The sequence below is a fragment of the Mobula birostris genome, chromosome 11 (assembly GCF_030028105.1).
Source record: "Mobula birostris isolate sMobBir1 chromosome 11, sMobBir1.hap1, whole genome shotgun sequence".
NCBI lineage: Eukaryota > Metazoa > Chordata > Chondrichthyes > Myliobatiformes > Myliobatidae > Mobula > Mobula birostris.
In genome coordinates, this window is record NC_092380.1 from 52801434 (window position 1) to 52822088 (window position 20655).

At 44.9% G+C, this 20655-nt stretch overlaps 1 protein-coding gene across 2 annotated transcripts in view; it reads right to left on the reverse strand.

Annotated features, from left to right (window-relative positions):
* LOC140205082 (dual specificity protein phosphatase 8-like) overlaps window positions 1-20655 on the reverse strand; it is a 293888-nt gene that overhangs the window by 14295 nt on the left and 258938 nt on the right. The window contains exon 1 of one of the 2 annotated variants that reach the window (XM_072272247.1): window positions 12178-12456. The exons of the other annotated variant lie outside the window; for it this stretch is intronic. Coding sequence (XP_072128348.1) covers window positions 12178-12244 — 67 coding nt within the window. The 5' untranslated portion in view covers window positions 12245-12456. Of the gene's footprint in view, window positions 1-12177; window positions 12457-20655 lie in introns of those variants that run through there. 2 annotated transcript variants of the gene reach the window in all.

The following is a 20655-nucleotide window of genomic DNA, read 5'->3' on the forward strand; positions in this document are numbered from 1 at the left end:
CGGTTAAATGGAACATATTGAGACTAATACATTTTGGCACAATTAAGCAGCCGTCCCAATTAGCCAAAATTTCATGGAAATAGTTAAAAAGGTATTAAAAAAAGACCAACTACCATTCAACTGAGTGACAAAGTATGTATTTAAATGAAATACAGAACAAATTAGACCACTATCAGTACTACTACAGCACTAAAATTCGTGTATTAATTCACAACAGAACACCAGCATGTTCTTTTGATTGACTGTAAATGAACAAAATCAGCGCAGACACCAAGTGTAGATAACGGACTGCCTTTGTACAATGCTATCGACGATTACATCCCACAAATCTTTATTTTCATTGAAACATTCACAATGGTTGTCAATACCTTCAAATCCTTTGTAGTGCCTAACTTGTTGAAGTAGCAAAATCACTTTATTTTCACTCCCATATATGTCCCTCTCACTATACCCCTTGCCCATCCTCTGGGCTTCCCCCCTCCCCCTTTTCCTTCTCCCTAGGCCTCCCATCCCATAATCCTCTCATATCCCTTTTGTCAATCAACTGTCCAGTTCTTGGCTCCATCCCTCCCCCTCCTGTCTTCTCCTATCATTTCAGATCTCCCCCTCCCCCTCTCACTTTCAAATCTCTTACTAGCTCTTCTTTCAGTTAGTCCTGACGAAGGGTCTCGGCCCAAAACGTCGACTGTACCTCTTCCTAGAGATGCTGCCTGGCCTGCTGCGTTCACCAGCAACTTTGATGTGTGTTGCTTATTTTCACTCCCATTTGTTTCTGGCATCTCCAAGTCTGAATGCTTGAAAGCACGGTGAGCGAAACAGTTCTTAATCATCTCACTGCTTATTTCTCGCCAACTATCAGTGACAAAAATCACTGCTTTTTGAACACAATCACATGCAAGTGATGCTATTTAAAAACTTCTAAACACGGTGTTATATCTAATGTCCACAGACGTGCATGTGTCTGAAGCCAGCTAGAAACTGTTCATCAAGTCTTCTGCCCCAATTAAGTGGCATAGTGTCCCAAATAAACAAAGGGAATCCCAGCTATTTTCTCCATTAGTTTGTGTTCTTTAAGCATTGTCCCAAATAAGCGGCTACCCCGATTAACCGATTGCCCAATTAACTGCAATCCATTGCATAAGCAAAGCTGCACTGGTTACTGGCCGGACCCCTTCGGTATAGGAAGAGGAAACAGTGCGTGGTGAGGAAAACATCGGGGGAAGCCGCAGGCGCCTGCTGTGTTTGCACGTGCATGTGTGTCTCGTGTTTATGGATATGTGCACATGGTTCCGTGTGCATGTGTATATGCATGGGTTCACGTCTGCGTGTGTGTGCAGGTTGATGAGGTTAAGTAAAACGGGTGGCTGAGCCTATATGAAGACAGCAGAGTAACTCAGTCTTTCCTGCTGCACTCAGTACATTTACACAACCCTAATGACTCATAAGAAGTGCTCAGTGCAGACCACAGAACCCAACCTTACCCTCTCGCTTTGACAGAACTCTTTCACTTTGTTCAGAGTTGGCACTCAGAAGCTGCTTATGTAGTCAAATAAGCTGGTGAAACTAAGCAGGCAAATGCAGATGCCTGTACAGTGTACCGACAAACTTTCGTGTTGCTAATTCCCAAAGTCAGAAAGTTGCTGAAACATTACAGCAGCTACATTTGAGGATAAAATACTTGCAAAGGCAGGTTAAGAAAAGCTTGCTTTATATTTCCAAATCACCGCTGAACATCTGAAAAGCAAACCCTTTCTTTCCTATATTTAGGAGTGTGGAGTTTATTTAAAAATCAGTCAGCTGTCAGCTGGACCTGCCCCATGGCCTAATGGAAACGTTGAGCTGATTTTATATTAAAACACAAAGCAGAAAAAAATTATCAGTGCTGGAAACATGACTGTAGCAAGTGCAATAAACAAACTTGCTTCCTCTCAGAGTTTAAAGATAAGTTGTATCTCAGTGTGACTTCTACCACGGACCATGAGTTGGACCTACATAATCCATTGCATTCAACTTTTATCTGCTATGGTAACAGTGCTGATCGCTTATGAACCAAGTGTTCCATTTGCCAGTAAAGGAATGGAGAATTGGATCGCCCCAGGCCCAGTCACGCACTCCGAGAGCTGGAAAAGTGCTTTCAAGTTCACCCACTATCTTGATTTTTTTTTGACTTATCTCCATGTCACCTTGTTCGTAAGTTAAGGTCTACACTAAAACACTTTTGCACACCTGCAAGGGTACTTGCGAAGGGGGCTGTTGGCATGTTGGCAAGTGGTTAAGGCGTTGGACTAGTGATCTGAAGGTTGTTAGTTCGAGCCTCAGCCAAAGCAGCATGTTGTGTCCTTGAGCAAGGCACTTAACCACACATTGCTCCTGCACGTTCATAGCCCAGCGGCGGCGGATGGCGCAGTATGGACAAGACACTCTGAGGTAGGTCCTGCAAGCACTGCGTTAAATGGAACCACCTTGCCACAGAGCTGGGCATGAAAAATCACATGACTCCTCTTTTCTAAGATGATGCCGAAAGTGTTACTTTCAAGCAATGTCACAGGTGCAGACTGTCTGACAGTTACCCCCCTGCAGTATCTTCCTGTCTGCTAATCAGACCCCCCCACCCCCATCTCCTCTTTCACAGCTCACAGTCCTGATGGGTTGTGAGTTTCAAAAGGCACATGGGCAAGGTAGCTTTGTCCACACTCCGTGCCCAGAGACATGGGACCAGGTTAAGGTGGAAAGGTGTCAATCTATAAACAGGTTGTTTGGAGCACATGTGTAAGCAGTTTGGGGCAGGGGAATTTCTGGCAGGAACCAGTGCTGATTAACCCATAAGACATAGAAGCAGAACAAGACCATTCAGCCCATCTAGTTTGTTGTCATTCGATCACAGCTGATTTAATTTCCCTCTCAACTGCATTCTCCAGCCTTCTCCCCATAACCTTTGACGTCCTTACTAATCAAGAACCTATCAATCTCTGCTGCTTTAAATATACCCAATGACTCGGCCTCCACAACCAACTGTGGGACGGAATGAACTTCACAGGTTCATCACCCTCTGTCTAAAGAAATTCCTCCTCGCTGTTGTCACCAAAAACTTTGACAAGCTTCTATAGATGCACAGAGTAGTTTATCCTGACAGGTTCCATTACAGCTTGGTATGGAAATGCCAGTGCCCAGTACTGGCAAACTCCTACAGAGAATAGTGGATGCAGCAAGTGCATGACAGGCAAAGCCCTCCCCACCACAGAGCACTGCCACAAAGGAGCAGCGTCCATCATCATTGTGCACCCTTCCTGCTGCTTCCATCAGGCAGGTGCTACAGAAGCCTTAGACACCACGTTCAGGAACAGTTATCAGCCCGCATCCAGCAGGCTCCTGCAGCAGCACCGATTAACTCCGGTCAACACAACTCCAAACTGATTCTACAACTTCCGAGGAGTCTTCCCAACTCATGTTCTCAGTATTATTCTTTCTTTCTTGATTGATTGATTGGTTTATTGATTTATTTATTGATTGATCGATTGATTGGTTGGTTGGTTGGTTGTCAAAGTTCACAGTAAATGTTATTATCAAAGTACATATATGTTGCCATATACAACCCTGAGATTCATTTCTCTGCAGACGTATTCAGCAAATCTATAGGACAGTAACAAAAACAGGATCAATGAAAGATCAACCAGAGTGCAGAAGATAACAACCTGTGCAAATGCAAATATAAATATTTGTACATCGGTTATTTGACAGTGTTTATGTATAGTTTGTCGTAAATTATGTAATACATTATTTTCCTGTAAATGCCTGCAAGAAAACGAATTTCTAGGTAGTATATGGTAACATATACACACTTTGATAACAAACTCTACTTTGACTTGGTTTCTATTCTGAGGCTGTGCCCTCTGGTTAGACTTTCCCACTATTAGAAACGTTCAACCTTCACAAGAGAAAACGCTGAACAAGTGAATTCACTTTGTATCACCTCTTGCAATAAATCACAAGACAGCAATGATACGAGAGTGCTGGCTAGGGGCTGAAGCTGTCGGTTAACAGACATTGTGCATCCAAAATGGGTGTGAAGCATAGTTTCGGAAGCCTTGGTTAGGTCACAAGCCCCACTTAAATCAAAGCAGGGTAGATTTCCCAGGCCCCAGTAGGCTCTTCAATGTTGCACTGATACACAGGGAAATTAGCTCTTTCCACCCAGTAGTCTCCAGTGGGATTCTCTTTATTTGGAAGTCCTGCCTTTTACATCGTGAATCTGGGGGCAGGAGAGAGAGTGATGCACTGAGCATTATTTAGGTCAGTTTATGGACTCTTCCGGCCACCTGCTGTTTCTGCAGCCAGGGAGAGGAGGTGTGTCCTGTGTGTAGGGAGAATGAGAGGTTGCAGCCTCTGCCTCGGTACCTGAGTGGACTGCTCCTCAAGTTACGGCTGCACTTCTGCCCCATTCTCCTGATTTTCCGGTGCTGGAGGTGATGGAAACACCCGGTCAGTTTGACCTTGGGCCTGGCCAAGGTGGCCATTCTTAGGTCCAGGAGGCGAGCAGTTGAGGATTCAGCTCAAGCCAAATGCCCGCCCTGCTTCTGGGGTCACATCTGTTTGCATGTGGCCCTGCAGAAGGAGCACAGGATATCCATGGGCACACTGAAGGGCTTTCAGGGGCCCGTCCATTTTGGACAGGGATGACTCTTCTGTAACTTGAAGCTAATGACTATAAATATTGTGAATAGTGGAATACTGTGGTACTGTAACAAAATGATGGTGTAGTCATTGAAAAAGGGTAAAACTATAAGCCCTTCGGCCCACCCTGTCCGAACTAACCATCAAATATATTATAAGGCATCTACACTACTCCTGAGAGATACTGCAGAGCAGGCATTCAATAGACAGCAAATGAACAGAGAGGAAATGTCACAGCCCACCTCAGAGCTTGGCAAGGCCCGGGCCTTGTCGGGAATCTACTTTGGGAATCCCAGTGCTTTTGTTCCTATTATCTTTTCAGCTGACAACAGTAACAACTAAGTACTTTCAAGAGACTAACATTTAAGAGGCACATGAAAAACGGAGAGTTATGGGCTGTGTAGAAGGGAAGGGAGTAGGTTTATACAGACCAGTACAACATTGCGAGCTTAAGGACCCACTATGTTCGATCCATTCTATATATTTATATATCGTACGTTCTACGTTCAGTACTGTTCTATGTTAATTTTTGGGTACCTGGAACCAACTGGGAAATGCAGGCGCTGCAGAACAGTCTCTTTCAACTCCAGGGTGCGTCAAAGTGCATTACAAGCTGCAATGACCTTTAGCCAGTCAAAGTACCAATGGTCCTTCTCATGAAGCAGGTTCTTGGGACTGAGGATCAATTGCTTCAGCTTTGGTCCTGTGGGTTTGGTGACAATGATGGGGACCACCAGCAGGTAACTCACAGGGTGGGCAGATAGGTAGTTTGGAAGGTAAAGCATTCCTTATATGGGAAACTTAATGGCGAAATTTGTCACCAATATCTGCTTCCCTGGAGAACTGGCTCTGCAGCTTCATGAGGTGGGCCACTTTTAGCAGGGTCTCATCATGGACTTTTACTGCAGGATGTTGGAAGGGGATCGTTGTTTCGGAAATATTAAGCATACAGTTCATCCCCTTGGATGTATCAATCATCAGGTCAGTGTTCACTTGGTGCTCAGCCTCTAAACGTGCATATTCAGACATCTGTTAGTGACAGAGAATGGAATAACCCGGGCATCGGAGGGTAGATAATGCTGTCTGTAGAGATTCCCATTTGTCCTGTCGATCAGATCCAATCCCCTGAAACTGGAGTGAGCTGTGGCATAGCGGCAAGAAGGATTGAGAAGAGCTGAGGCAACAATATGGTCTGACAGTAAGATAAAATGGCTCCTGACCTCACAACTACCTCGTTATGACTTTGCAGCTTTTGTCCCCATAGCTGTTACACTTTATTCTGCATTCTGTTATTATTTCACTCTGCACTCTGTAGCGATTTCATCAGTATGGATAGTATGAAAGACTAGCTTTTCACTGTACCTCAGTACACGTGACAATAATGAACCAATGCCAATTCCAGCAGTTTGCACTGGGACTTGTTCTGTTGCAGACCCACTGGTTAAGGAACAGTCTGTAACCGGAGCCGCAGAGTGCCACAACAAACATGGAAGCCCTCCATCATTAGTGAAGACTCTTGGCTTCTCTGCTGGAAAGAACAGCACTGGTTGGATGAGAATGATCAAATATTCCAGTAGCTAATTAACCACAAACACAAGGTATCCCTGGATTGGAAACTATGCTACGCCTCAAGGGAAAAATAAACAAAAAGGGAAAAGATATTACAAAGACAAGTCCAACATTAAACTGCCAACCACATGAACAGATAGTGTGCGCAGAAAGCACAGGTCTGACAACTCAGTAACAGCCGTGAAATGACACACGCCATCAAGGCCGTCCGTTGCATGCTCTGCCAAGTGCCAAGAACGAAAGCAAGCTCAGCAAAGGAGCAAACAGAATCTCTGCTGACATCCTAAAGCTGGCTGAAGAAACTCCAGCTGCAAATTTACATCCTCAGCTCTCACATCTGGGAGGCGGAGGATACACCTGGTGATTTCCGAGATGTAATCATCCTTGGGAGAGGAAGCAGGTCTGACAGTGATAACCGCAGGAGGACCTCCCTCCTCTGCTACAGAGAAAGACACCACCAGTTGCACCTCGCTTGCCCCCTTGCTGCGGACAGGCGACTGCTACCTGAATCACAGCCTGCATTCATTCCGTCTAGAGATGCAGTGTTCATGGCCTTCATGGTGAACCATGCTAGGAGATTGCAGGGAACACCATGGACCACAAAACCTTTGATTCCTTCATTGGAGAGGGACTGTACTGAACTTCTCAAACTTGGCTGCCTGCAGAAATGCATCTCCATTTTACGTCTGGTGGTCGGAGAACCCAGAAGCAGGTCTGTTATCATGACCAGAGAATCTTGTTTCGGTAACTGTGATTGAGGAAGGAATTTAAGCCAAAATAAATGGGAACTTTTCTTTGACCATTGAAACGAGCTCCTCTACATTCATCCAGGCATTAAATAAAAAACAAGGGGCCTCAAACACCTCTTGCACTAATCCTTCAATGATCTCATTTTATTCTCTGCACAATTCCCTCAACTCCCCTGTTTATCTGTGCACTAGGGACTTCAAACCAAAACATCAACAATTCCTCCCCCCCCCCACTCTACAGGTGCTGCCTGACCCACTCAGCTCCTCCAGAACATTACTTTTTGCTCAAGCCCTAGAGAACTGAAGTTCACCTCCTCTGCGCAAACTTGGTCACCGATTTATGTGGGAAGCAAAAGGAAGAAATTGACCATTTCCTTCCTGAGAGTCTAAAATAGACATGGGACAGACCCTTCAGCATCAAGAGGTTTGCCAGACAGTTGGATTTATCCCCTTTAATTTATTGGTCTGCTAATAATTACTGCGGTCGTTGGCACATTGCTCAGGGCTTTAATGTGCCCTCACTGGCCCTTACGGGAGACGAAGCAGAAAATTGGTCTGATCTTAACAGCTGTCACCTCAGCAGTCTCTCCACGCCTGCTCGGAGAAAAAAGATCTTTTACTTTATGGCAGAGGCTAATTACCAGACTGCACTACGGCTGCCTCACTCTCTGTTAGAAGCCCATTGCCTTGTAGATAAATGAACAACAAAACTTAGCTGGCTTCTCACCTTTCTGACGCACTTGATCTCTGGTGACATTGCAGAGGGCATTTGAGTCTCAGTTGTCCAACTGAAAAGTAATCTTAATGCTTGTACGTGTAAAAAAAAACAGCCAGATAGCGAGCATAAGCATATGTTTTATGTACAAATTAAATTCCTTTAAGCCTCTCAAAGTCCAAGCCTACATCCCAGTTGTGAGAGGTGGAAACGGGCAAGGCCAGCCAACTGGGCTTTGGTGAAGCTGTACAGCCCAATCCCTTGCACAGTGGATGCAGAGACACATCGATGAACTCTGACCATCGATCTCAGAGGATGATGGAGACGGGAGGCCATCAATGGCCCATGCTCCTCTCGGAGCTAAGGACCCAAGTAAGTTAAGTAAATTTGTTTAAAAATCACAATAAAACAAACAAAGAACATAAGGGTTAACAAGGAAGATGATTTCACCCAGAGGCTGGTTATCGTTTGGAATCCACTGCCTGGGAAGTGTAACAATAAAAGGTATCTTCAATTACCAAAGCATAGGAGTGTACAGGCTCAGTGCTGGCAAATGGGTTAAATATAGATGGTTAGCATCAATAGGTGCGGGCTGAAGGGCCTGTGTCACTGCTATGTGACTCTAAGAAGGAAAATTGAGGGGAGGCTAAACGGATGGGAAAAAACGCAATGAGAACAGTGACTGAGACACAAGAGTTACTATTAACACTGAAGGGGAGTTTGAGGAGCCTCTCTCTGACTCGGCCCACTCCAGCTGCTGCCACAGCAGAGCGGTTACATGCAAATACAAGTGGTACACTGCCCCACTCAGTATAAGTACACCTGGAGCTCCTCTCCGAACCGTCACGCACCAGGCTGGCTAGTCAACGGAGAAAGTGACTGGTAACGTTACCATGTAACAACACCTGTTACAGTCAAAAAGCCAAATCACACACTGTAAAGACCAAAACAGCATTGGGACGGGGAGAGGAGGTGGGTGCAGTCAACAGTACACAGAGGACAACAGCCCGATTCCTACTGGCTGAGGGCTTGAAACATTTATTCAGCTGGTTTGAGAAAGGGGCCCACGTGCACATTCTCATTAAACTTAGCAGTAAGACCCCCTACCCTGAGAATGACTAAGTCTTTCACTCCCCTTAACTTCCACCATACCTAGTGACTTCAGTGCAGTAAAGAGAATTATCATCCTTGAAGTGATATTCAGAAATGAAATCACTTCTCAACCTCAGGTTCCAGTGCAACTGCTCTTAATTGTTTATGAAGTTAGACTACAGAGGCTGTCCATCCAGACTCCATTTTGTTTCAAAATAGGTGGAATTCACAGTCATTCAAAGGGAAAGGCAGCCTAGCGCATGGACACAGAAACGTAACACATTCGAACATACTCTCTGAACAGAAACATTACGCATTTAGGATCTACACCCAGGGTAATATTTCAGCTCCATTCCCCTCCTCCTCCACACAGATCCAATCTGCTCTTTTAGCCGCATGACATCACCTGCTTGATTTGACAATTACATCACATCACCAATGATGCAAAGCACAGGTGCAGGCAGGGCAAAGCCCTCGCTCTGAAAGCTTTGCAATAAATCATCTGTCTGCTTGGTCAGGGTACACTCTGGCCCTGGAAATCAGCTTGACTCCTTAATTGGAAAGCTCCACAAGTTCCCCACAAAATACACAGATGGCTGAACCAACCCGACTGGGACTGCTGTCTATTAAATAATATCCCCGTGTTTGGCTAACCTGGAGAAGTAATCTGATAGGTCACCAATTAAAGGAGCTTAGTGCTTTTTATTTTTGACTAAACATTCACTCTTTTTAGCTGCATCCTTCAGTCGGAGCCGTGTGTTCAGCTTTACACAAAAGTAATTATTCAGCAGCAAATTTTAAACATTAAGTATTAACTCTCATACACACATTCAGATCACAACAAGACCACAGCTACAGAGCCTATTCACGGCTCAGAATTCACACATTATAAAATCAGAGTTCACAGTTGGTTGCTGTTAATCCCATATTTAAATGGCAGGTTGTACCAGAACTAAAACATGAATATCGAATGTTGTCAGAACTTTTCACAGTGCAGCTAAGGTGGGGAAGGTGGGCGCATGACAACCAATCCATGACCATGCTAAATTTGTGGCACTTTTAATAAAAAAACCAAAGCCCATGAAGTGCTTTGGGACATGCAGAAATTGTAAAAACACCTTAACGTGCAAAAGCAGACAGTTGGTAGCGTGCTCTGTCCTTATCCCTTCCCCTTCCCCTTCCTAATTCTGCACAGGCCATTACCAGCCTGCTTAGATTTGCAGAAGTTTATATGGAAAAGTATGCAGATGCAAACTTATTTGACCTTGATTCTTATCTAGCCATACCTGAAACATGATACCTAAAATCCAGTTGGCTCAACTATCTGAATAAAGGATTGATCCATATTCAGGGTGCAAGTATAAATTAAAATGCGACAACTGAAACTTTGCCTGTATGCGTTATATAATTGTTCAATGCCCTTCCAAGTTACAAAGTGACTCCTTAAGAACATGGATGTATGATGTGTTCCTCCTACACTTGCCTTGAGATTAATTATTATTAAAGAAAATTTAACAAAAGTGCAGTTAACCAGCAGGATCACTCGCTCCTGTTAATAGCCTGTGAAAAATGGGAAGCAAAAAATCTAATCGTAACACCTTGAGAAGTACGTCACCAGTCCCAGTGTGTGAGGAACATAAACTGCACCAAAGTAATACTAAGACAACATAAGGCCCTTAATGGCTGCATGGTTTTTTTAGACCATTCACATGGTGAATGCAGCCCAGTAATGGGATTGCAAAGGGGAAATATCCAACAATTAAGGGTCAAAATAATTGGCAGTTTTTTACAATTCAATGATCCAGAACACCACTAGGAAGGGGAAATAAAATTTGGTAATAATAACACACGCAAAATGCTGGAGGAACACAACAGGCCTGGCAACATCTAGGAAAAGAGTATAGTCCAAGTTTCAAACCAAAACATCAACTGTACTCTTTACCTAGATGCTGCCTGGCCTGCTGAGTTCCTCCAGCATTTTGTGTGTGTTGCTCCAATCCTCAGCATCTGCAGATTTTTCTCTTGTTTGTGTTTGGTGATAATAAAATGGAATTAGATCTCTTATTGATAAAGACTATTGTTATACTGTTGCATAATTTTACAATTCTTGTGCCAACCAAAGTGAACTCAGTCACTAATTTTACTATTGCCTACACAAAATATCTCTGTGAATGAGCTTTAGAAGATTTAAAACTCCTTCAAAAAGTGTGACATGTCATGCCACCAATGATAACCGTGATGAAGCGTTCTGTAGAGGCTTTGTGTTAAATAGTCTGAAGCTGCTCTGGCAAGCTTGCGTCCTGCTCCGAGAGATGTAGCTGGTTCAAAGCTTGCTGACTGCTGTGAGGCAGATGGATGACATCATGCAGCCGAGTCTAATGCTCTCAGGAGAACACTGCGCTTCTTCACCTCTCCAGCTCAATGACTCACACACTTGTTACGCTCCATCACACACAGCTTCCTAGCCTTAGACCGCACACCCCTTCCCACTTCTTCATCAGTCCCTAGGGGTCCGGTAAAACCAGATTACACTCCACTTCTGTAGCACCCCCCCGCCCCGCTTGCTCAGTTCTCTGACATCAGGAGAATTTCATTCGGAGTGCGAGTTGGCTCAACAAGATAGCGATCGTTTATGATGGAAATACCGTTCCTAAGGCATGACATCATGCCTTAGAGAACATGACCCGGAGAAGACACGCAACCTCCACTATTCTGTTGACCCACTGCACATGAGACATATTAAAAGCTCGTGATGAGTATTTTTCTTAAATCATCCTTTGTTAGCAATAAAGTACAAAGAAGTGACGTAAGATCACAGTGCTTTTACATGGCATTACTCATACAGCAATGAGTGTCCCTTCCAGGGAATGTACAGTCATTACATAATTCACAAACTATTCAGCCTCTCTCTCTCTTTCTCAGCTGTCACCTCGTACAATGTGGGTACGATCTGGTAATCTGGACCTGGCCAAACGTTTTTAAAAATTTCTCCGTTTGCTCTTCTCTCGCTACGCCTGTCCCACTGTGCGTGTGATCTGTGGCCAGCGTCCCTGCCAACCGCACTTCAAAGTGGTCAGGGTCTCTTTAAACTATGGACCTCGAGGGCCAAGGGGGCGCCGCGACACCAGTCAGCCCCACACAGTCGGTACCGGTCTCCCCGTAATCGCCGGCACAGGGTCGTTGCATTAACACATCCCGTTTCCTGCAGAGCTTCTTAAAACTACAGACCGCCACCAGGCTATCACCCCAGGGTCCAGGACAACGGACCGCCGAACATGAAAAACAAACGTACACAAGAACCCGAGTTGTAGGGTGCAACTTGGGCTGAAAACTTTTTTTTGGCTTAAATACCGAAATAAACGCTCAATTCCAAATCCACACCTCGGAGTTCTCTTCCTTCTCGCATCCGCCTGACTCTGATCTTCAGTTTCATTTCTGTGTCGTACATGTTCAACTCCGGGAACTTCTCTGCCAGTTGTTCCGATGCAAATAAAAGCACACCGTGCAGCCAGTGCCGGCCGGCTCCGTTTTGCAGGAGGTCTCCACGGGATGTGTGTGTGTGTGTATCTCCGCTCTCTGGCTGTGCGCTCTGCGCTCTGTGCTGCCCTCCTCACTGTGACAGTCAGACACCCGGATAACACAATACTGGCGAACACTCGCGGCTGATGCGTGAAATTGAAGTGGGCGTGTACATCTTTGCATTCCTGAATCACAGCGTCAATATTCCGCCACCTTTTCCTCAAACCTGTTTTGGAAAAATGATCTGTATTTCTTTTTTCTCTCTCTTTCCTTGGGGTGGTGGGGAAATACAAGTGGTCGGGAGCAAGAAGGTCCTGTGAGATTGCAGTTAAGGCTTCCTGGTGTGAATTGTTTCCGCTCCCCCTCTCCTTTTTCATTTAAATATATTTAGCAGTGAACTAATCGTCCCATTCCTTGTGGTCATTTGCAGGATTCTTTTCCGACTACTAGATTAGGAGAGAGAATTTTAATTCGGAGCAGAAAAAGGAGATGTTTACTGTAAGGGGCATTGGCCGAGAGGGATGCAAACAACAGAATGGTCCGCAGCGTTTGGCAAAGCGGACGGCGGGCGGGCTGCTGTTAATTGCAGGCCCTTTATTGCCATTGTGTTCGAAGAATGAATGGGACCGTGCAGAGGGGCACCTTAACTCTTGAAGCGCCGCGGTGGTGCAGCGCAACTGGAGAGCGATGACCCATCCCCCGAACCCTGTTTACGGGGGTTTACTATTCCCTAACGCCACTTCAAAGAACTTCCGTCAGTCCCTTTCAGAATGTGGGTGAAATTCTCCTTATAGTCTGGGCGGTCAATTCTTCTTCTTGTGTTGTTTTATGGCGGTTAGCAAACCAGTTTAAGGTGCATTACCGCCACCTGCTAGACTGGAGTGTGGATCGTTGGATAAACAGGAGAAGGGAAAATAATTGCATTCCCTATATATAAACCTGAGTCTTTCAGATACTTCATGACAGGATGTTTCTCTTGAATTCCCACTTAAAATGTGTTCTATACCCACATCAGTTTTTTTTTGTTTATCTTACGCGCTCCTATCATCTTCACTGTTTCTTTTTGATACTTCTTACATTTTATCAATACATGTTCAACTGTTTCTGGTTGATTACAGCATTCACACAACCCAGTTGGATGTTTCCCTATTTTGTGTAATGTGTAATTAAGACTAGTGTATCCAATTCTCAAACGACTGACTATCACTTGTCTTTCTATATCCACTTGACAACCTTTTGTATCTGACTTGCCTCTGTATTTTGTACAGTTGTCTCCCTGTTTCACTGTCATCCCAGTGCTTCTGCCATGTCTCCTCAATACGTGTTTTAATAACGCTCTTGACTTCTGCTTTGCTAAGAGGGATCTGGACCTCTATTATAGACGATTTGAGCAATTGTTTAGCCATACTACCCACCTTTTCATTACCCTCCACTCACTCCACAATGAGCAGGAACCCAAAGAAAGCTTACTTCTACCCCATTTTTGGTCAGTGTATATAACTTGAATAGAATCTCCAATAAAATATCCTGTCTACTTTCTGATTTTCTTGATTTGATTGAGGTTAACAGGTCATCTGAACAGGTTAATTACAGTCTTTTTGATATTATTTTCTTCTATCCAAGATAATGCACTCAATATTGCCATTAATTCTGTTGTATACACTGATAAATGGTTTGATGTTCTTTTCCTGATACTAGTTTTGCACTGAGGAATGTAGACTGCAATACCTATGTGGCCAGATCTAGGGTCTTTTGATCCATCCATAAATATTACAAGTTCATTTCTAAAATGCGAGTCTATATATTCTTGTACTATCTGTTTGATTCCATAGTTAGACTGCTTTTTTAAAAGTACATCAGATATTGGAACTGTAGGGTTATCTTCCATTTCGTGTAGACCATATTTTTGTGCTGCTGCATCCCTGATCCATCCAAAGCTATTATAACTTGACTTACTATGTTCCCAGCAGTCTTTCAATATAGCTTTAGCTGGATGTGAGTAGTCATGTCCTATGATGTTAACCCAGCAATTTAGCATTAGCTCTATTCTTCTGAGTCTTAATGGCATTTCTCCCATTTCGACTTGAAGAGCTGATATAGGTGATGTCTGGGCAGTCAATTCCACCCCAGCTCTCTATTTAACAAGGCCGAGGAAGCGGAAAGTAAGGACATGGTGCACACGTGCAATGTGTGGTCACAAGCTTGTCATCGTCCTTCTGAATCAACCCTATAGGGGTGTCTATTCCCAGCCTGGCCTGATGCATCCGAGTAAAGGTTGAGCAAGTTAGGCCTTTATTCGTTGGAGCATAGAAGGTTGAGGGGGACTTGATAGAGGTGTTTAAAATTATGAGGAGGTTGATGTGGACAGGCTTTTTCCATCGTGAGTGAGGGAAGATTCAAACAAGAGGACATGAATTGAGAGTTAAAGGGCAAAAGTTTAGGGGTAACATGAGGGGGAACTTCTTTACTCAGTGAGTGGTAGTTGTGTGGAACGAGCTTCCAGCAGAAGTGGTCGAGACAGGTTCGATGTTGTTTAAAGTTAAATTGGACAGCTATAAGGACAGGAAAGGAATGGAGGGTTATAGGCTGAGTGCAGGTCGGTGGGACTAGGTGAGAGTAAGAGTTCGGCATCGACTAGAAGGGCCGAGATGGCCTGTTTCCGTGCTGTAATTGTTATATGGTTATAAAGCAGGCATTTAGAATATTGCTATAAACAGTGCAGGAGGAAGGAAGACAGAGGGGAAGGAAGGAATTAATTAAACGGATTTATATGCGCTGTCTGCCACCTGGGCAATGTCAAAGCCGTTTGCAAACAGTGAAGTACTTTTGAAGTGCAGACACTTGTAATGCAGGAGAGGGTAATTGGAGTTGCAATAGTTCACTCCTCATTCTCAACCTATCCTGTCATCTGTAATTCCTGTTGATGCGGGACCCTCCCCTGTTCTCCGGCGCAGCACCCTGGAAGTATTTCCTGGAAATATTTAATTGGGCAATCCCATCTTCTCCAGGCGTTTCCATCACTCTTAGCAAACTGGCAACAGAAGTAGAAAGCAGGGAAACACTCTGTGGTCTGAGGTGCGAGGAACACTCTGTACTGTTCGACCAAAGGTTTTCAACCTGAAATGTAAACCCTCTCTGCACAAGTGCAGTCTGATCTGCTCAGTCTTTCCAGCATTCTCATTTTTATGCAACACACATCAAAGTGCAGGCCACACAGCATCTCTAGGAAGAGTTACAGTCGACGTTTCGGGCCAAGACCCTTCGTCAGGACTAACTGAAGGAAGAGCTAGTAAGAGATTTGAAAGTGGGAGGGGGAGGGGGAGATCCGAAATGATAGGAGATGACAGGAGGGGGAGGGATGGAGCCAAGAGCTGGACAGATGATTGGCAAAAGGGATATGAGAGGATCATGGGACAGGAGGCCCAGGGAGAAAGAAAAGGGGGAGGGAAGAAAAAACCCAGCGGATGGGCAAGGGGTATAGTCAGAGGGCAGAGGGAGAAAAAGGAAAGTGAGAGAAAGAATGTGTGTATATGAATAAATAACGGATGGGGTACGAGGGGGAGGTGGGGCATTAGCAGAAGTTTGAGAAGTCAATGTTCATGCCACCAAGTTGGAGATCTCCCAGTGGCCACCCACCTACGCTCTGTCCGCCAGAGAAAGCAGGATCTCCCAGTGGCCACACATTTTAATTTCACATCCCATTCCCATTCTGATATGTCTCACCTCCAACGGGATCCCACCACTAAGCACATCTTTCCCTCCCCCCCCCCGTTTTCCGCAGGGATCGCTCCCTACGTGACTCCCTTGTCCATTCGTACCCCCCTATCCCACCCCACTGATCTCCCTTCCAGCACTTATCCTTGTAAGCGGAACAAGTGCTACACATGCCCTTACACTTCCTCCCTTACCACCATTCAGGGCCCCAGACAGTCCTTCCAGGTGAGGCGACACTACACCTGTGAGTCGACTGGGGTGATATACTGCATCCGGTGTTCCCGATGTAGGCTTCTATATATTGGCGAGACCCGACGCAGACTGGGAGATCGTTTTGCTGAACACCTACACTCTGTCCGCCAGAGAAAGCAGGATCTCCCAGTGGCCACACATTTTAATTCCACATCCCATTCCCATTCTGACATGTCTATCCATGGCCTCCTCTACTGTAAAGATGAAGCCACACTCAGGTTGGAGGAACAACACCTTATATTCCGTCTGGGTAGCCTCCAACCTGATGGCATGAGCATTGACTTCTCAAACTTCCGCTAATGCCCCACCTCCCCCTCGTACCCCATCCGTTATTTATTTATATACACACATTCTTTCTCTATCTCTCCTTTTTCTCCCTCTGTCCCTCTGACTATACCCCTTGCCCATCCTCTGGGTTTCCCCCACCCCCCTTGTCTTTCTCCCCGGGCCTCCTGTCCCATGATCCTCCCATATCCCTTTTGCCAATCACCTGTCCAGCTCTTGGCTCCATCCCCCCCCCCCTCCTGTCTTCTCCTATCATTTTGGATCTCCCCCTCCCCCTCCCACTTGCAAATCCCTTACTAGCTCTTCCTTCTGTCAGTCCTGATGAAGGGTCTCGGCCCGAAACGTCGACTGTACCTCTTCCTAGAGATGCTCTTATGGCAGCTATTGGTGAAGTGGGCCATTTGGCACCTCTTACTCACCCCTGTCCATGTCCCAGCTGCATTTATAATGTGAATCAGATTTAATACCACCAGCATATGTTGTGACATTTGTTAACTTTACAGCAGCGGTACAATCAAATAAATATAGAGAAAAAACTGAATTGCATTAAGTATATATACGTCTATTAAATAGTTAAGTTAAAATAACAGAAAAAAAAAGTAGTGAGCTAGCGTTCACGGGTTCAATGTCCATTTAGGAACTGGATGGCAGAGAGGAAGAAGCTGTTCCTGAATTGCTGAGTGTATGGCTTCAGTCTTTTCTACTGGCTTCCTGACAGTAATAGTGTAACGAGGGCATTTCCTGGGTGATGGAGGTCCTTAATGACGGACAGTGCCCTCCTAAGGCACTGCTCCTTGAAGATGTTTTGCATACCTTGGAGGATAATACCCATGAGGGAGCTGACTAAGTTTACAAGTTTCTACAACTTATTTCGATCTTGTGCAGTGGCACCGTGCCCCCCATCCCATAACAGACAGTAATGCAGGCAATCAGAATGCTTTCCGCATACATTTGTAAAAGTTTTCGAGTGTTTTAGTTGGTAAACCAAATCTCAAACTCCTAATGAAATATAGCTGCTGTCTTGCCTTCTTTACAGCTGCATCAATATGTTGCATCCAGATTTGGCCCTCAGAGATATTGACACCTGTGAGTTTGGAATTCCTCACTCTCTTCTCTTCTGATCCCCCTGTGAGCATTGGTTTGTGTTCCCTTATCTTAGCCTTCCTAAAGTCCCCAATCAGCTCCTTGGTCTTGCTGATGTTGAGTGCAAGGTGGTTGCTGCAATGCCATTCAACTAACCGGTATATCTCACCCCTGTACGCCCTCTCGTCACCACGATCTGTGATTTTACCAACAATGGTTGGATCATCAGCAAATTTATAGATGGTATTTGAGCTGTGCCAAGTCACGCAGTCATGGGTGTAGAGAGAGTAGAGCAGTGGGCCAAGCACACATCCCTGTGGAGCACCAATGTCAATTGAAAGCGAGGTGGAGATGTTATTTCCAATCCACACAGATTGTGGTCTTCTGGGTAGGAAGCTGAGGATTCAGTTGCACAGGGAGATACAGAGGCCTAGGTTCTGTAGCTTTTCAATCAGGACTGTAGGAATGATGGTGTTAAATGCTGAGCCGTAGTCAATAAACAGCACCTTTGACATAGGTATAGGCATTGTTCAGGTGAACCAAGGCTGCATAGAGAGACATTGAGATCATGTCTGCTGTAGAGCTATTATGGTGAAAGGCAAGTTGCAGTGGGTCCAGGTCCTTCCTGAGACAGGTGTTGATTCTAGCCATTGCCAACCTCAAAGCATTTCATCACCATAGATGTGAGTTCTATTGGATGATTTAGCCACACTAATTTTACAATCTTCTCCTACCCTAACCCAATAAATGCCTAATGATGGCAGCCTTGGAAATGTCTCCTGACCCTGTATCCAAAGATGCTTCAAGATTTCTACTCACCTTTGTCTGAAAATGTCTTTCCTGCTTTCATTCTGTTTGTCCTGGACTTATGTACCAGGGGAACAATTTTCCCTGTTTTCCCATTGTTGACAACCTTAAACTCAGCTCATCTCAACCTATTCACACTCTCTGATTGCACTGGCATTGTACCCTGGCAACCTACTTCCCAACCTGCATCTTAAAAGCAGTTTTGTACCAGCACACACTGTGCTGACAGGGCCAGATGTGGCTATTGGATTAGATCATCTCTCAAGCATCAATGTCTCGAAGGAATACATCAATCTGTCTTCATCATTTAACCCATTAAAATCTGTCACAGGAGAATGCAGCAGAGGACCAGCGAATTAGGCTGGGACAAGTCTACGATGGGCCCTGACTCACTGCTGAGCATTTCTGGTTCTTCACATAAATTTGGACTCCAGTGTTACAAGGATCATGGATGTGAAAGGAAAGGTAGAAGAGAAGTCATTTAAGTCTTGGCCTGGGATGTGACATGTACCAGGAAATAATGAACATGTGGATCTACAGGCCAGGAGAACGAGGCCAGTGCAGGGATCTGGACTGCCCCTTGTTCTGGGCCCCTGAATGAAAGAGACACCTAAGCCACCAGGTTTTAAAGGGGACTGTGAACCTCACTAAAACCATCTTCGGTGGTGGGGTTGCCTGTGTAAAGCCCACTTGCCGTGAATGCCCTCATCATCACCTAACACCACATTCTACCCAAAGGCTACCACTGAGCACACAAGTTCATAAGATCAGGAGAAACAGACCCAGATATCCTGTGACAGTGACTCTCAGTTGCCCAAATCCGAAGGCCACAAATATTTCATGTGTACTGGCATGAGATCCCACAATATACATACAATGTGGTTTCAGCTGTTTCCCAAACAGTTGGCTGGTTTTCACTTAGTTCTCAAAATTACAGTCACTGCAAATTTTAGGTAGGTTTTTCCCTGAACACAGGTGCAAGTTCTAGCAGAGAGAATGTCAATCAGAAGGTCCTGTGCACTTTGCTAATGCTCCTTTCCCAGGTGTTCAGTGACGTGCTGCAGGCTGCATTCCCCTTGGTTAAAGGAATACCCAGGTTCCATTGTCACTAGTGCAGGTCACTTTGTCCAGTACCCCGTCTGTCCTTAAGTATCATTAAATTCAATAGTGCAACTGCACTGACTAACAGTTTTAATACTTTTGCTTAGTTTGACTTCCCAAAAAGAAATAAATCAAAGAGATGAGAAGAATTTTATGACTTAAAATAAATGATTGGAAAGGCTAATAGGAATCATTCTGTCTTTTCAGAAGTACTCGTAAAGTACTCATATTGGAAAGAGGAAAATAAAGTGCCAGAACTGCGGTGAAGGAATAGGATTGTGTGACTAACTGGACAGCTGTTTCAAAGATCTGCCACAGGTAGAGTGGGCTCTACAACTGTAGGAAAATGGATGTTGTGTGACACTCTCTCTCATGATTGGCAAGGCATGTCTAGCAACTGCAGTGTAAGTTTTCCAGGCTTTACTTTGATAGAATGTGTGAGCGGAGCTGAAGTTCAATTGATTGCTGACCTGCATGGCCACCTCGTGAAGCCTCAAGATAAATGCATATTGAACTTCTGCAGCAGTTCTGGCAGAGTCAGTATTCCATTCCTGTACATCCCGAGCCAGTGTTCCACTCATGTACATCCCAAAAGATCTTCTCAGGACTTTTCAGCAGGGCTCAATCATAATAATCTATTAGGATCTTGGCAAAGGCCAATAACAAAAAAATTTAGGTTTAACCGGAGCGGCCATTTTGTGACTAGTCCAGTGTTAGAGCGGTTAGACAAAAGGGCAAAATCTCTTGGTAAGATTCTGGTAGGTTTCCTTCTTTCTTTGTCAAGAGCACATAGCTATGCAGTGAGAATGGATCCAGGGTCAGTGGTGGGTTCGTCATGTGACATGTGCGAACTCTGGGAGACCTTCGGTGTCTCTGATAACTACGTCATCCAGCCGCAGCTCCTTACAAACCATGTTAGGGAATTGGAGCTGCAACTGAATGACTTTTGGCTTATACGAAGAACAGAGGTAGTCACCCCTGCAGTGATTTGCAAGAGGCAGGTAGCTGGGTGATTGTCCGGAGAATGAAAGGGAATAGGCAGACAGTGGAGAGGACTCCTGTAGCCATTCCCCTCAATAATAAGTATGCTGCTTTGGA